At 54.0% G+C, this 13,214-nt stretch overlaps 1 protein-coding gene and 1 long non-coding RNA gene across 9 annotated transcripts in view; one reads left to right on the forward strand and one right to left on the reverse strand.

The window, feature by feature from the left end:
- The window catches only part of ADGRL1 (adhesion G protein-coupled receptor L1), a 62,831-nt gene that overhangs the window by 23,804 nt on the left and 25,813 nt on the right, over window positions 1-13,214 (forward strand). For all 8 annotated transcript variants that reach the window (XM_023188703.3, XM_023188697.3, XM_023188700.3 and 5 more), the window contains exons 2-3: window positions 2,407-2,571; window positions 7,863-8,076. In XM_023188703.3, the coding sequence (XP_023044471.1) occupies window positions 8,052-8,076 (25 nt within the window). In that variant the 5' untranslated portion in view covers window positions 2,407-2,571; window positions 7,863-8,051. The remainder of the gene's footprint in view (window positions 1-2,406; window positions 2,572-7,862; window positions 8,077-13,214) is intronic.
- Window positions 1,214-2,855, reverse strand: LOC111523827. The gene is made up of 3 exons (XR_004228653.1): window positions 2,776-2,855; window positions 2,490-2,614; window positions 1,214-1,690 (listed from the first exon to the last, which is right to left on the reverse strand). It is a non-coding gene; the product is annotated as an uncharacterized LOC111523827 (long non-coding RNA).

The raw sequence follows: 13,214 nt of genomic DNA on the forward strand, positions 1-13,214 counted from the left end.
GAGCCTGGGTGGTGGAGGCTGCAGTGAACCATGATTTCACCACTACACTCCAGCGTGAGTGACAGAGCAAGATCCTATCTCTTAAAAAAAAAAAAGTAAATAAAAGTTGGGGATACGGCTACCATGAGCAAAACAGTTCAGTGATCCCTGCCCCATGAAAAGGACATTCTATACACCAGGTGAATAGTTCTATCTGAGCAGAGGCCTGAAGGAGCCGGCCATGTGGACAGTGGGTTGGCAGAAGCGACAGGTGCAAAGGCCCTGGGGCAGGGCCTGCTGTGGTGCAGGAATGGCAGGAGTGACTGGGGCAGAAATGGGGTCAGGGAGCTAACTGGGCCAATTGCAAGGGTTTCGGTTTTCAGCAGGGAAGTAGTAGTGGGGGCTTGGAGGAGAGATTCCAGGCTGGACATAAGAGATTTGAAAGTGCTGCCTCAATGATAGTACTGAAAGCCCAGGACAGCCTGAGATGGGACAGGCTGCGATGATAGCTGGATGTGACAGAGCAGGGGTTCCTACGCTGGAGGGCCCACCTCAGAGAATGTGTGTTTCTGGCCAGCACAGTGGCTCACGCCTGTAATCCCAGCACTTTGGAAGACTGAGGCGGGAGGATCTTTCTTTTTATTTTTTATTTTTTATTTTTTTGAGACTGCACCCGGCCAACAGGAGGATCATTTGAGGCCAGGAGTTCGAGACCAGCTTGGGCAACATAGCAAGATCCTGTCTCTATAAAAAATTTAAAAATTAGCTGGGCGTGTTGGCGAGAGCCTGTGGTCCCAGCTACTGGAAAGGCTGAAGTGGGAGTATCACTTAAACCCAGGATCTGGAGGTTGCAATGAGCCGTCATTGTGCCACTGTATTCTAGCCTGGGCAACAGAGCAGGACCCTGTCTCTTAATAAAAGAAAGAGAGGCCGGGCACGGTGGCTCACGCCTGTCATCAGCACTTTGGGAGGCCGAGACAGACGGATCACGAGGTCAGGAGATCGAGACCACAGTGAAACCCCGTCTGTACTAAAAATACCAAAAAAATTATCTGGCCACCGTAGCGGGCGCCTATAGTCCCAGCTACTCGGGAGGCTGAGGCAGGAGAATGGCGTGAACCCGGGAGGCGGAGCTTGCAGTGAGCCGAGATCGCGCCACTGCACTCCAGCCTGGGCGACAGAGTGAGACTCCGTCTCGAAAAAAAAAAAAAAAAAAAAAAAAAAAGAAGGAATGTGCGTTTCTACCAAGTTCCTGGCAAGGCTGATTCCAGTATGCTGGGGCCACACCTGGAGAACCAGGGTATAGATAAAGAGCTGAGGACAGATATTTGAGCATGCAACCTTGAGAGGATCTGGGGAGACTGAGGCAGGGAGAGAGGTGAGAAGGAACAGCCTTAAGGCAGGAAGAAACTGGTTAGAACCGAGCCCTGGACTGGGCACAGTGGTTCACTCCTGTAATCCCAAAGTTTTGGGGGACCCAGGCAGGAAGATCCTTTAAGTCCAGGAGTTTGAGATCAGTCTGGGCAACACAGCAAGACCTCTTTTCTTCAACAAATATAAAAATTAGCTGGTGATAGTGGTGCAAGCCTGCGATCTCAGCTACTCGGGAGGCTGAGATGGGAAGATCACTTGAGTCTGGGAGGTCGAGGCCGCAGTGAGCTGTGATTGTATCATTGCACTCCAGCCTGGGCAACAGAGTGAGACCCGGTTTCTAAAATAAAAAAAAGGAAAAGAACTGAGCCGCTATGCCTGGTGACAGAGCAGGTGGGGAGGATGGCAAGGGACGGCACACAATTCTCACCCCTCCCACATCCCCCCTGCGCCACCCCCACAGGGGGAGGCAGTGCCCCCCTCCCACCCCGTCTGCCTGCCTCCAGCTTACCCTGAAGGTCTCCCAGAGAGGAAAGAGGGGACTCAGGCGTCCCTGGTTCCCGATCTGTGGCGCCAGCTAGATTCTAATTAGCCACCAGAGCTTGAGAGACAGGAAGCAGGGGGCTGGGGGCGGGGGCTGGGATTCCTGCCCAAGACAGGGAGGCTGCAAGTTGGGCTGCACGCCTGGGTCCCTCACTCGGGAGGACGCTCATCACCTCCTTTCTCACAGTGAGGATGCGGGTCGGGGAGGTGAGTGGGCAGGGTCAGGACAGGGGCATGGGGAAGAGGCTTCCGGAGGAGCTGTCCCAGGAGGTTCCGGCAGGGAAGAGTTGGCAGTCTGTTTGCCCAGAGGTGCCCAGATGGGTGGGTCTGCCTGCTGCGTGTAGGGGTGGGGGCTGTGGTGTGAGCTGCAGGCCCTGGAGGGGGCCCTACAGATAGGGCTGGCCGGAGGGATGTGCTGGACCTCAGCCTCTCAGAGCCACTCAGCCACCAGCAGGAGGAGAGGGGAGCAGCCCGGAGGCCTATCCCCACCTCACTTTCCCTGTCCTCCCCCAGGCTGGTGGTCCAGGCCGTGGTGCCCGCCAGGTGATGCGGGGCGAAGCCCCCCGCACAGGCCACTGAGAGTCCCGGACACGTACCCGGCTGCCACCATGGCCCGCCTGGCCGCAGTGCTCTGGAATCTGTGTGTCACCGCCGTCCTGGTCACCTCGGCCACCCAAGGTAGGTGCTGCTGGCGCCGGGGAGGGGCCTCGGCTCCCAAACCCTGCTGGGAAGGCAGATAAAATGTTGAAAACCCTCCTGATCACTCAGTAAAGAATCACAGCCCCCCGCCCTGCCCAGACCTCAGCTGCAGCAGGCCAGTGGAAGACTCAGTGGTAACACACACCCCAGCGCCACCAAGAGGCCCCTGGAGCATCCCCTGACCTCCAACAAGTCAGCTGGGCCAGGTTGGTAGGGGCCATCCCGCTGTGGCCCCTGGGACGAGGACAGGCCTTGTTGGTGAGCCGATGCTCCTCTCTCCCTCTCTCTCTCTCTCTCTCTCTCTCTCTGTCTCTGTGATTACATCTTCAAGGCTCTCACTGGGAAGAAGGCTTAATTAAAGCATGCCCGCTGACGTTTATTTAAAAACAACTAATTACCCGCTCAGCCCTATGCCGGCCCTGGGATCCTGCACACGCCACAATTAGTGCCCCAAGCCTGCCCGCCCACCCTCACCGATTACTCAATTACTGGCCCCGTGGCAGGCCCAGGCCAGGAGCAAGGGCAGGATCAGGTGAGAGGCCAAGAGAAGAGGCCAGTGGGCCTGGCCCCTCACCCTGGGATGTGCCCCCTGCCTGCCCTGACATCCCTGTGTGAAGGGCATTGGCGGGTGACTCTGCTCCCTCCGGCCCTGCCCTCTGGAAAGCTCCAAAGGTTGAAGGGACACAGTTCAGCTGGGCCCCAGGGCCTTGGCACTGCCCCGCTGGCCAGCAGCCTCGCTCCCCTGCTGCTACATTCTCTGCCCATCCGGGTCCTGCCCTATAGCCCCAGCTGGGCCGGGAGGGGCCGCCTCCACCCCCAGACCCATCTGAGCCAGGCTTCCACCCCCGGCCCTCCCTCCCAAGCCCGGGAAGGCTAAAATTAGATGAGGAGGCAGATGGTGCTGGAGGAACACATGTGAAATGTTCCCCCTTCTGGGACTCAACTCACCCCAAAAAACCCCAGGGGCCTCCCTGCCATACCCCTGGGGTACCTACCCAGATCTCTGGAAAGGCTCGACTCCGTGACTGTCCCACACGAGTGCCCTCCCGAAACCTCCTACAGCAGGGGCCACTTCCTTCACCTACAAGAGACGGTCCCCACACTGGGGCGTCTGGGCCCCTGGCTGAATCCCTGCTCCCCTCCAGCACCCCGCAGGGCCTGGCTGGGACCAGCGTCACAGAAGGTGCTGCCCCGGCCAGCATGGACCCTGCCAGGCACCCTCTGTTGTGCACACAAACCGCCTTAATAATACTCATAATAACAATAATTAGCATTCATATCATCTTACTGCGCTCTGCGCACATTAACACCCTGGAGCCATCACAACAGCCCTGTGAGATGGGAATTGTCCTCTCTGTCCCTCAGGGGAGGGACAGAGACACAGAGGCGGTCAGTGACTTGGATGAGGCTGCAGCCAGGGAGTGGCCAGGCTGGAATTCCAATCCCAGCCGGCTGTCTGGCTCCTACATTCTGGTTCTCCGTCCCCGTGTGGTACAAAATAATGGCCGACATGGGGCAGTGCAGTCCCCCCCGGGAGCTCAGCCTGCTCAGGACACATCCCTTCCTTGTCACAGTGAAACCCCGGGAGGTTTCCCAGATGACACTGATCAGGCACCCTCCATGGGCAGGGTGCCGTGCTCCTTGCTTCCTTCAAGAGCATTTTCTAAGGCACAGAATCCCTGCAGGATGACCCGGGGCTGTAGGTGCTCATTTTACAGATTGGGAAACTGAGGTTGGGGAGAGAACAACAGTGGGTATTCAAACTTTTTTTATATTTTTATTTTGAGACGGAGTTTTGCTCTTGTCACCCAAATTGGAGTACAGTGGCATGATCTTGGCTCGCTGCAACCTCTGCCTCCTGGGTTCAAGCGATTCTCCTGCCTCAGCCTCCTGAGCAGCTGGGATTACAGGTGCCCGCCACCACGCCCAGCTAATTTTTTGTATTTTTAGTAGAGATGGAGTGTCCCCATGTTGGCCAGGCTGATCTTGAACTCCTGACCTCAGGTGATCCACCTACCTCGGCCTCCCAAAATGCTGCGATTACAGGCATGAGCCACTGCGCCCGGCCACTGTTCAAACTTGATCATGCATCACCATCACCTGGTTGGCACATAGCCCTGCAGGTTTCTGGCCTCACCCCTGCGATTTTGATCCAGCAGGCCCAGCATAGGGCCCGAATCTGCATTCTGAACCAGCCCTCACATCTGCCCTGTCAACCGCAAAACCAGTCTCTGTGGTTTCTTCTAGAAACATGAGTTCATTCCTGTGCTTTCTCTGCTCCTCGCATGGGGTGGGGTGAAATTAGGGAAGTCCCCAAGACAAGCTTCACTTCTGACACCAACAATACATTTGGGGGTCCCCCAGAGAGCACTCAGGTATGATCATTCACTAGAAGGACTTGGAACTGACTAGAAGGTGTTATGTTCTCAGTTTATTACATCAAAAGGATACAGATTAAAATCAGGGCCAGGTGCACTGGCTCACTCCTGTAATCCCAATGCTTTGGGAAGCCAGGGCGGGAGGATTGCTTGAGCTCAAGAGTTCGAGACCAGCCTGGGCAACATGGCAACTACCCCATCTCTACAAAAAATATAAAAAATTAGCCAGGCATGGTGGTATGTGCCTATAGTCCCAGCTACTCGGGAGGCTGAGGCAGGAGGATCCCTTGAGCCCAGGAGTTTGAGGCTGCAGTGAGCTATGATCGCGCCACTGTGCTCCAACCTGGGTGACAGAGTGAGACCCTGTCTGAAAAAACAAACAGGCCCGGCGTGGTGGCTCACGCTTGTAATCCCAGCACTTTGGGAGGCTCAGGCGGGCAGATCACCTGAGTTTGAGACCAGCCTGGCCAACATGGCGAAACCCCGTCTCTACTAAAAATACAAAAATGAGTGGAGTGTGGTGGCAGGCGCCAGTAATCCCAGCTACTCGGGAGGCTGAGGCAGGAGAATCACTTGAACCTGGGAGGCAGAGGTTGCAGTCAGCTGAGATTGCACCATTGCACTCCAGCCTGTGTGACAGAGCGAGACTCTGTCTCAAAACAAATAAAAATCAGACAAGGGAAGAGGTGCATAGGGTAGAGTCCAAGAAAGTTCCATTCATGGAGTTTCCAATTACCCCCTCCGGTAGAGTCCTGGACAGCATTAACTCTCCTGGCAACAATGTGTGACAACACACATGGTGTACTGCCAATCACAGAGGCTCCCCCAAGCCTTGTTGTCCAGGGTCTGTATTGGAGTTCAGTTCTGTAGCCCTGACTGACCACCTGCAGGGCTGAGCTGAATCTCTAGCACGTCTAGAGGTCAGCTGAGACCACGTGACCCAGAGCTCCTGCCCTAAGTCCTGTTAGCGTATTCATTAACTAGGGCCGTCCTCACAAAGTACCAGAGACCATTTGTCTTTGTTTGTTTGTCGCGCAGACTGGAGTACAATGGCATGATCTTTGCATGCCATCACTGTAACCTCCACCTCCTGGGTTCAAGCAATTCTCCTGCCTCAGCCTCCTGAGTAGCTGGGATTACAGGCGCCCGCCATCACACCCGGCTAATTTTTGTAGTTTTTTAGTAGAGACGGGGTTTCACCATGTTGGCCAGGCTGGTCTCGAACTCCTGACCTCAGGTGATCCGCCCGCCTCAGCCTCCCAAAGTGCTGGGATTACAGGTGTCAGCCATTGTGCCTGGCCTCTCCTTGACTTGTAGCTAGATGGCCGCCTGCTCCTGTGTCTTCACACTGTCTTACCCCTTTACACGCCTGTGCCCACATTTCCCCTTTTAGCCAGGTGCGAGGGCTCAGTCCCATAATCCTAGCACTCTGGGAGGCCAAGGCAGGAGGAGTGCTTGAGACCAGACTAGCCTCGGCAACATAGAAAAGGGACCCATGTCTATGAAACAATTTTAAAAATTAGCTGGGCATCGTGGCGTGAATCTGTAGTCCCAGCTACTTGGGAGGTTGAGGCAGGATCACCTGAGCCCAGGAAGTTGAGACTTCAGTAAGCCGTGATCGCACCACTGCACTCCAACCTGGGTCAGAGGAAGATCCTGCCTTAAAAATAACCTCCCACCCCCTCTTTTTTGTTTGTTTGTTTGTTTGTTTTTTTGAGGCAGAGTCTCGCTCTGTTGCCCGGGCTGGAGTGCAGTGGCTGGATCTCAGCTCACTGCAAGCTCCACCTCCTGGGTTTACGCCATTCTCCTGCCTCAGCCTCCCGAGTAGCTGGGACTACAGGCACCTGCCACTTTGCCTGGCTAGTTTTTTGTATTTTTTTAGTAGAGACGGGGTTTCACTGGTCTCGATCTCCTGACCTCGTGATCCGCCCGTCTCGGCCTCCCAAAGTGCTGGGATTACAGGCTTGAGCCACTGCGCCCGGCTGCGTATTTTTTTTAAGTAGAGACGGGGGTTTCACCATGTTAGCCAGGATGGTCTCGATCTCCTGACCTCGTGATCCGCCCGTCTCGGCCTCCCAAAGTGCTGGGATTATAGGCTTGAGCCACCGCGCCCGGCCTTCACCCCCTCTTTTTTTATTGAGATAGATAGGGTCTCGCTCTGTTGCCCAGGCTAGAGTGCAATGGCACAACCATAGCTCACTGGAGCCTCAACCTCCTGGGCTGAGGTGATCCTCCCACCTCAGCCTCCCGAGTAGCTGGGACTATAGGTGTGTGCCACCACGTCTGGCTAATTTGTGTATTTTTGTAGAGACAGGGTTTTACTATATTGCCCAGGCTGCTCTCGAACTACTGGTCAATTTGCCCACCTCGGTCGCCCACAATGCTGGGGTTACAGGTGTGTGCCTCTGCGCCTGGCCAAAATTTCCCGTATTTATAAGGACCACAGTCATATTGGATCGGGGCCTACCCTAACAGCCTCATTTGAATGTACCTCTATGAAGACTTTATCTCCAAACAATCTCACATTTTCAGGTCTTGGGGGTTGGGACTTCAGCATATGAATTTTCGTGGGGGGACACAGTTCAATCCATAACAGCATATCCGGTGTAGCCCAAGCACCCTAGGAAAACAGACACTCAAGCAGAGCATTCCAAAGGCTTAGACATCACCTCCTAGGAGGTGAGAGTCCAGGCTCTCTTTGCACCAGGTTAATGTCCTCACTACACAAATGGGCACACCGAGAGGCCCATTCTACAGCTGAATCAACTGAGGCTGCCTCCGCCGGCTTCCGGGACACAGCCAAGCTAGAGGTGGTGTTTTCTCGGCAGTGGGCAGGGTCTTTCCTTCCTGGCCCAAGCCCGGGAGTGACACTGTCCCCAACCCTCTCCGCAGGCCTGAGCCGGGCCGGGCTCCCGTTCGGGCTGATGCGCCGGGAGCTGGCGTGTGAAGGCTACCCCATCGAGCTGCGGTGCCCCGGCAGCGACGTCATCATGGTGGAGAACGCCAACTACGGGCGCACGGACGACAAGATTTGCGACGCCGACCCTTTCCAGATGGAGAACGTGCAGTGCTACCTGCCGGATGCCTTCAAGATCATGTCACAGAGGTGAGTGGGCTCTCTCCTGGATGAAGCGCCCGCCTAAAAGCACTGGACACCTGCCGGTGCACCCGTTCACCTTATGTCTTTTTTTAATGCATTCAATACATGTTTACTGAGCACTTAATGGGTGCTGGGCCCTATGCAGATGAGAATTAGACCCAGTCCATCTCCCCACAACCAGCCCGTGCCCCCCACAGAGGCCTATACCCATACGTACACTGGCAAGTCCCTCCCCACACCAGCCACTTGCTTCCAAAAGCTTCCATCCCAAGATCAGCCAGGGCAGTTTGTTTGTTTTTGAGACGGAGTCTCACTCTGTCACCCAGGCTGGAGTGCAGTGGCATCTCGGCTTACTGCAACCTCCACCTCCTGAGTTCAGGCGATTCTTCTGCCTCAGCCTCCCAAGTAGCTGGGGATTATAGGTGCACGCCACCATGCCTGGCTAATTTTTTTGTATTTTTAGTAGAGACAGGGTTTTGTAATTGGCCAGGCAGGTCTCTTGAACTCCTGACCTCAGGTGATCCGCCCACCTCGACTTCCCAAAGTGCTGCCATTACAGGCATGAGATGAGCCACCAGGCCCAGCCTTAACCAGGGCAGCTTGGAGCTTGTAAAAAAATATAAAGAACAGCAGGACAGAGTGGAGGTATCGTGGAAGGACTTTTCCCTTTATCCCAGACTTTTTTTTTTTGGAGATAGGGTCTCACTGAGTTGCCTAGGCTGGAGCACAGTGGCACAATCATAGCTCGCTGCAGCTCTGACCTCTCAGGCTCAAGCAATCCCCCCGCCTCAGCCTCCTGAGTAGCTGGGACTACAGGCGCATGCCACCATGCCTGGCTAATTTTATTTTATTTTTTTGTAGAGGCAGGGTCTTGCTGTGTTGCCCAGGCTGGTCTTAAACTCCTGGCCTCAAGCAATCCTCCTGCCTCGGCCTCTCAAAGTGCTGGGATGACAGGCATGAGCCACTGCACCCACCCATCCCAGATTTGAGAGCTCATCAGGCTACTCCAAGGACGAGACACCTGAGCACAGATGATGGAAGCACAGGCCTGTGTGAGTGATTGTGTGTGGGGTGAGTGCTTGAGCATGCAAGACTGGGACTTGGAGTGTGTCTGTGTGATTATGAGTGTGATTGTATATTTGTCTTGTTTTGTTTATTTTATTTATTTACTTAATTTTGAGACAGAGTCTCGCTCTGTCACCCAGGCTGGAGTGCAGTGGCGCGATTTCAGCTCACTGCCACCTCTGCGTCCTGGGTTCAAGTGATTCTCCTGCCTCAGCCTCTCGAGTAGCTGGGACTACAGGCGCCTGCCACCACATCCAGCTAATTTTTTTGTATTTTTAATAGAGCCAGGGTTTCACCATATTGGCCAGGATGGTCTCGATCTCTCGCTCTTTTTTTCTCATTGCAAGCTCCGCCTCCTGGGTTCACGCCATTCTCCTGTCTCAGCCTCCCGAGTAGCCAGGACTACAGGTGCCCACCACCACACCTGGCTGATTTTTTTGTATTTTTTAGTAGAGACAGGGTTTCACCGTGTTAGCCAGGATGGTCTCAATCTCCTGACCTCGTGATCCGCCCACCTCAGCCTCCCAAAGTGCTGGGATTATAGGCGTGAGCCACCGCGCCCAGCCAATCTCGATCTCTTGACCTCGTGGTCTGCCCGCCTTGATCTCCCAAAGTGCTGGGATTGCATACGTGAGCCACTGCACTGGCCTATTTTATTTCTGAGACAGAATCTTGCTCTGTCACCCAGGCTGCAGTGCAGTGGTGTGATCTCAGCTCACTGCAACCTCCACCTCCAGGGTTCAAGCAATTCTCCCAGCTCAGCGTCCCCAGTAGCTTGGGATTACAGGCACACACCATCATGCCCAGCTTATTTTTGTATTTTTGTAGAGATAGGATTTCACCATGTTGGCCAGGTTGGTCTTGAACTCCTGACCTCAGGTGATTCGCCTGCCTGCCTTGGCCCCCTGAAGTGCTGGGATTACCAGCATGAGCTACTGCGCTCAGCCTGTGTGTGTATTTTAGTGTATGTGTGTGTTTTTGAATGTGTGACTAAATGTGTGTGATTGTGACTGTGTCTGTGTGTCTAAGTGTGTGTGAACAGGTGTGGGTGTGTGCAGAGGTATGTGACTAAACATATGTCTTTGAGTGTGTCTGTCTTTATGAGTGTGTGTATTGGAGTGTGTTATCTGGGTGGGTGGATGTGTGTGTGTGAATGTGGGTGTTTGTGGGTAAATATGTGGTTATATGTCTGTGAGTGTGGTGTGTTTAAGTGTATGTGAGCAAGTGTGGGTGTGAGCATGTGTGTGAGCGTCTCTTTTTTTTTTTTTTTTTTTTTGAGACGGAGTCTTGCTCTGTCGCCCAGGCTAGAGTGCAGTGGCCGGATCTCAGCTCACCGCAACCTCTGCTTCCTGGGTTCACGACATTCTCCTGCCTCAGCCTCCCGAGTGGCTGGGACCACAGGTGCCCACCACCTCGCCCGGCTAATTTTTTGTATTTTTAGTAGAGACGGGGTTTCACCGTGTTAGCCAGGAGGGTCTCGATCTCCTGACCTCGTGATCCGCCCGTCTCGGCCTCCCAAAGTGCTGGGATTACAGGCTTGAGCCACCGCGCCCGGCCGTGAGCGTCTCTTTGAGCATGTGTGTTAGAGTGTGTGTGGCTGACTGAGGTGTGTGTTTTCGTATGTGTGAGTGGTGGGGTGGATGGGTGAGCGTGTGTGGGGGTGGGTGGATGGGTGTGGCCGTGTCTTTGTGTGTTTAAGTGTGTCTGTGGGCAGATGTGTGTATGTGGATGAGGGTTTGTGTGTGGTTGACTGAGAGTGTATTTGTATTTCTCTGAGTGTGTTTGTGACTGTGTGTGTGAGCATGGAGCGTGGTTGCCCCAGGCTGAGGCAAATCTGCACAAGCCTCTCTCACACCCACAGTCAGTCCACATAGAGCCAATCAGCCTTTCCTTCAAATTACACCCAGGCTGGAGGCGGCTCATGCCTGTAATCCCAGCACTTTGGGAGGCCGAGGCAGGGGGATCTCTTTAGGTCAAGAGTTCGAGACCAGCCTGGGCAACATAGCAAGACTCTGTCTCTACTAAAAGCTAAAAAATAAATTGGCCAGTCATGGTAGTGTGTGCCTGTGGTCCCAGCTACTCAGATGACTGATGCAGGAGGATCACTTGGGCCCAGGAGTTTGAGGCTTTAATGAGCTATGATCCCACTGCACACTCCAGCCGGGGTGACTGAGCGAGACCCTGTCTCAAAAAAAAAAAAAAGACCAAGTGCGGTGGTTCACTCCTGTAATCCCAGCACTTTGGGAGGCCATGGTGGGTGGATCACCTGAGGTCAGGAGTTCGAGACCAGCCTGGCCAACATGGTGAAATCCTATCTTCTATTAAAAATACAAAAATTAGCCTGGTATGGTGGTGCAAGCTTGTAGTCCCAGCTACTTGGGAGGCTGTGGCAGGAGAATCGCTGGAACCTGGGAGGTGGAGGTTGCAGTGAACCAAGATAACACCACTGTACTCCAGCCTAGGTGACAGAGTGAGACTGTGTCTCAAACCAAAAAAAAATGTGTGTTACTCGGGGAGGAGCGGTTCACTGAGAGCCCCAGGAGAACAGAAGTTTGGGCAGCGGATGGGAGTGTTCAGGTGGCTGAGACGGCTGGGCTGGGCTGGGCTGGAGGCGCCTCATCATCTCCTCCTCCTCCTTCTCTTTCTCTCAAACTGCCATTCCCCTCCAGCAGTCTTGCCTCTCTTCCCTGCTTCTTGTCTCCTGACACCCCTACATGGGCATTCTCAGTCCAGGCTCCAGCCTGGCTGTGCGCCCCCTCCCTGGGAGCCCCCTTCCTCCCACCAGCAAATTCTCCCTGCTGACTTCATTCAACACCAGCTTTGGGGGACTGCATTCTTTTCCATTATCTCTCCAGCACCTAGTACAGCATCTGGCCCAGCTCCCAAGTCCATGGGGAATGCTGTGCATAACAGTTACCGGGGCTGAGGGAGTGTGACGAGGCCTCTGGAGTAGGATTTGTAGGAGGCCTTAGTCCTGCTTCCTCTCCACTGAGTCCCCAACCCCTGCTGCTCCACAACCAAGCCTGGAGGCTTTTTTTTTTTTTTTTGAGACGGAGTCTCGCCCTGTCCCCCAGGCTGGAGTGCAGTGGCATGATCTGGGCTCACTGCAACCTCCGCTTTCTGCCGCTTTCCGGTTCAAATAGTCCTCCTGCTTCCGTGTCCCGTGTAGCTGGGACTACAAGCATGCACCACCACGCCCAGCTAATTTTTGTGTTTTTAGTAAAGATGAGGTTTCACCATGTTGGCCAGGCTGGCCTCAAACTTCTGACCTCAATTGATCTGCCAGCCTTGGCCTCCCAAAGTGCTGGGATTACAGCCATGAGCCACTGCGCCCAGCCTAGCTATTCATTTGTTGGTGGACATTTGGGCTGCCTCCACTTTTCGGTGATTGTGAATAATCCAGCTGTGAATGTGCATGTACAATGATTTGCTTGTTTTAAATTCTTCTGGGTACAGTAGTCCCCACTTATCCACTGGGGAAACGCTCCAAGAACCCCAGTAGGTGCCTAAAACCGCAGAGAGCTACTTACTGAACCTTGTATATACCATGTTTTCTCCCATACATCCCTAATTATAATACAGTTTAATTTACAAATTAGGCACAGCTAGATGCGGTGGCTCATGCCTGTAATCCCAGCACTTGGGAGGCTGAGGCGGGCGGATCACTTGAGCCCAGGAGTTCGAGACCAGCCTGGGCAACGTGGCGAAACCCCATCTCTACTAAAAATACAAAAAAATTAGCCAGGCGTGGTGGTGCATGCCTATAGTCCCAGCTACTCAGGAGACTGAGGCAGGAGAATAACCTGGGAAGTTGAGGCTGCCGTGAGCCATGATCACATCACTGCTTTCCATCCTGGGCAACAGAGTAAGACCCTGTCTAAAAAATAATCATAAAATAAAATAGGCTGGGTGTGATGGCATACAATTGTAATCCCAGCACTTTGGGAGGTTGAGGCAGGTAGGTTGTTTGAACCCCGGAGTTTGAGACCAGCCGAGGCAACATGGCAAAACCCCATCTCTACTAAAAATACAAAAATTAGCAGGGCATGGTGGCACATACCTGTAGTCCCGGCTACTTG

The sequence above is a fragment of the Piliocolobus tephrosceles genome, chromosome 21 (genome assembly GCF_002776525.5).
Source record: "Piliocolobus tephrosceles isolate RC106 chromosome 21, ASM277652v3, whole genome shotgun sequence".
Lineage (NCBI taxonomy): Eukaryota > Metazoa > Chordata > Mammalia > Primates > Cercopithecidae > Piliocolobus > Piliocolobus tephrosceles.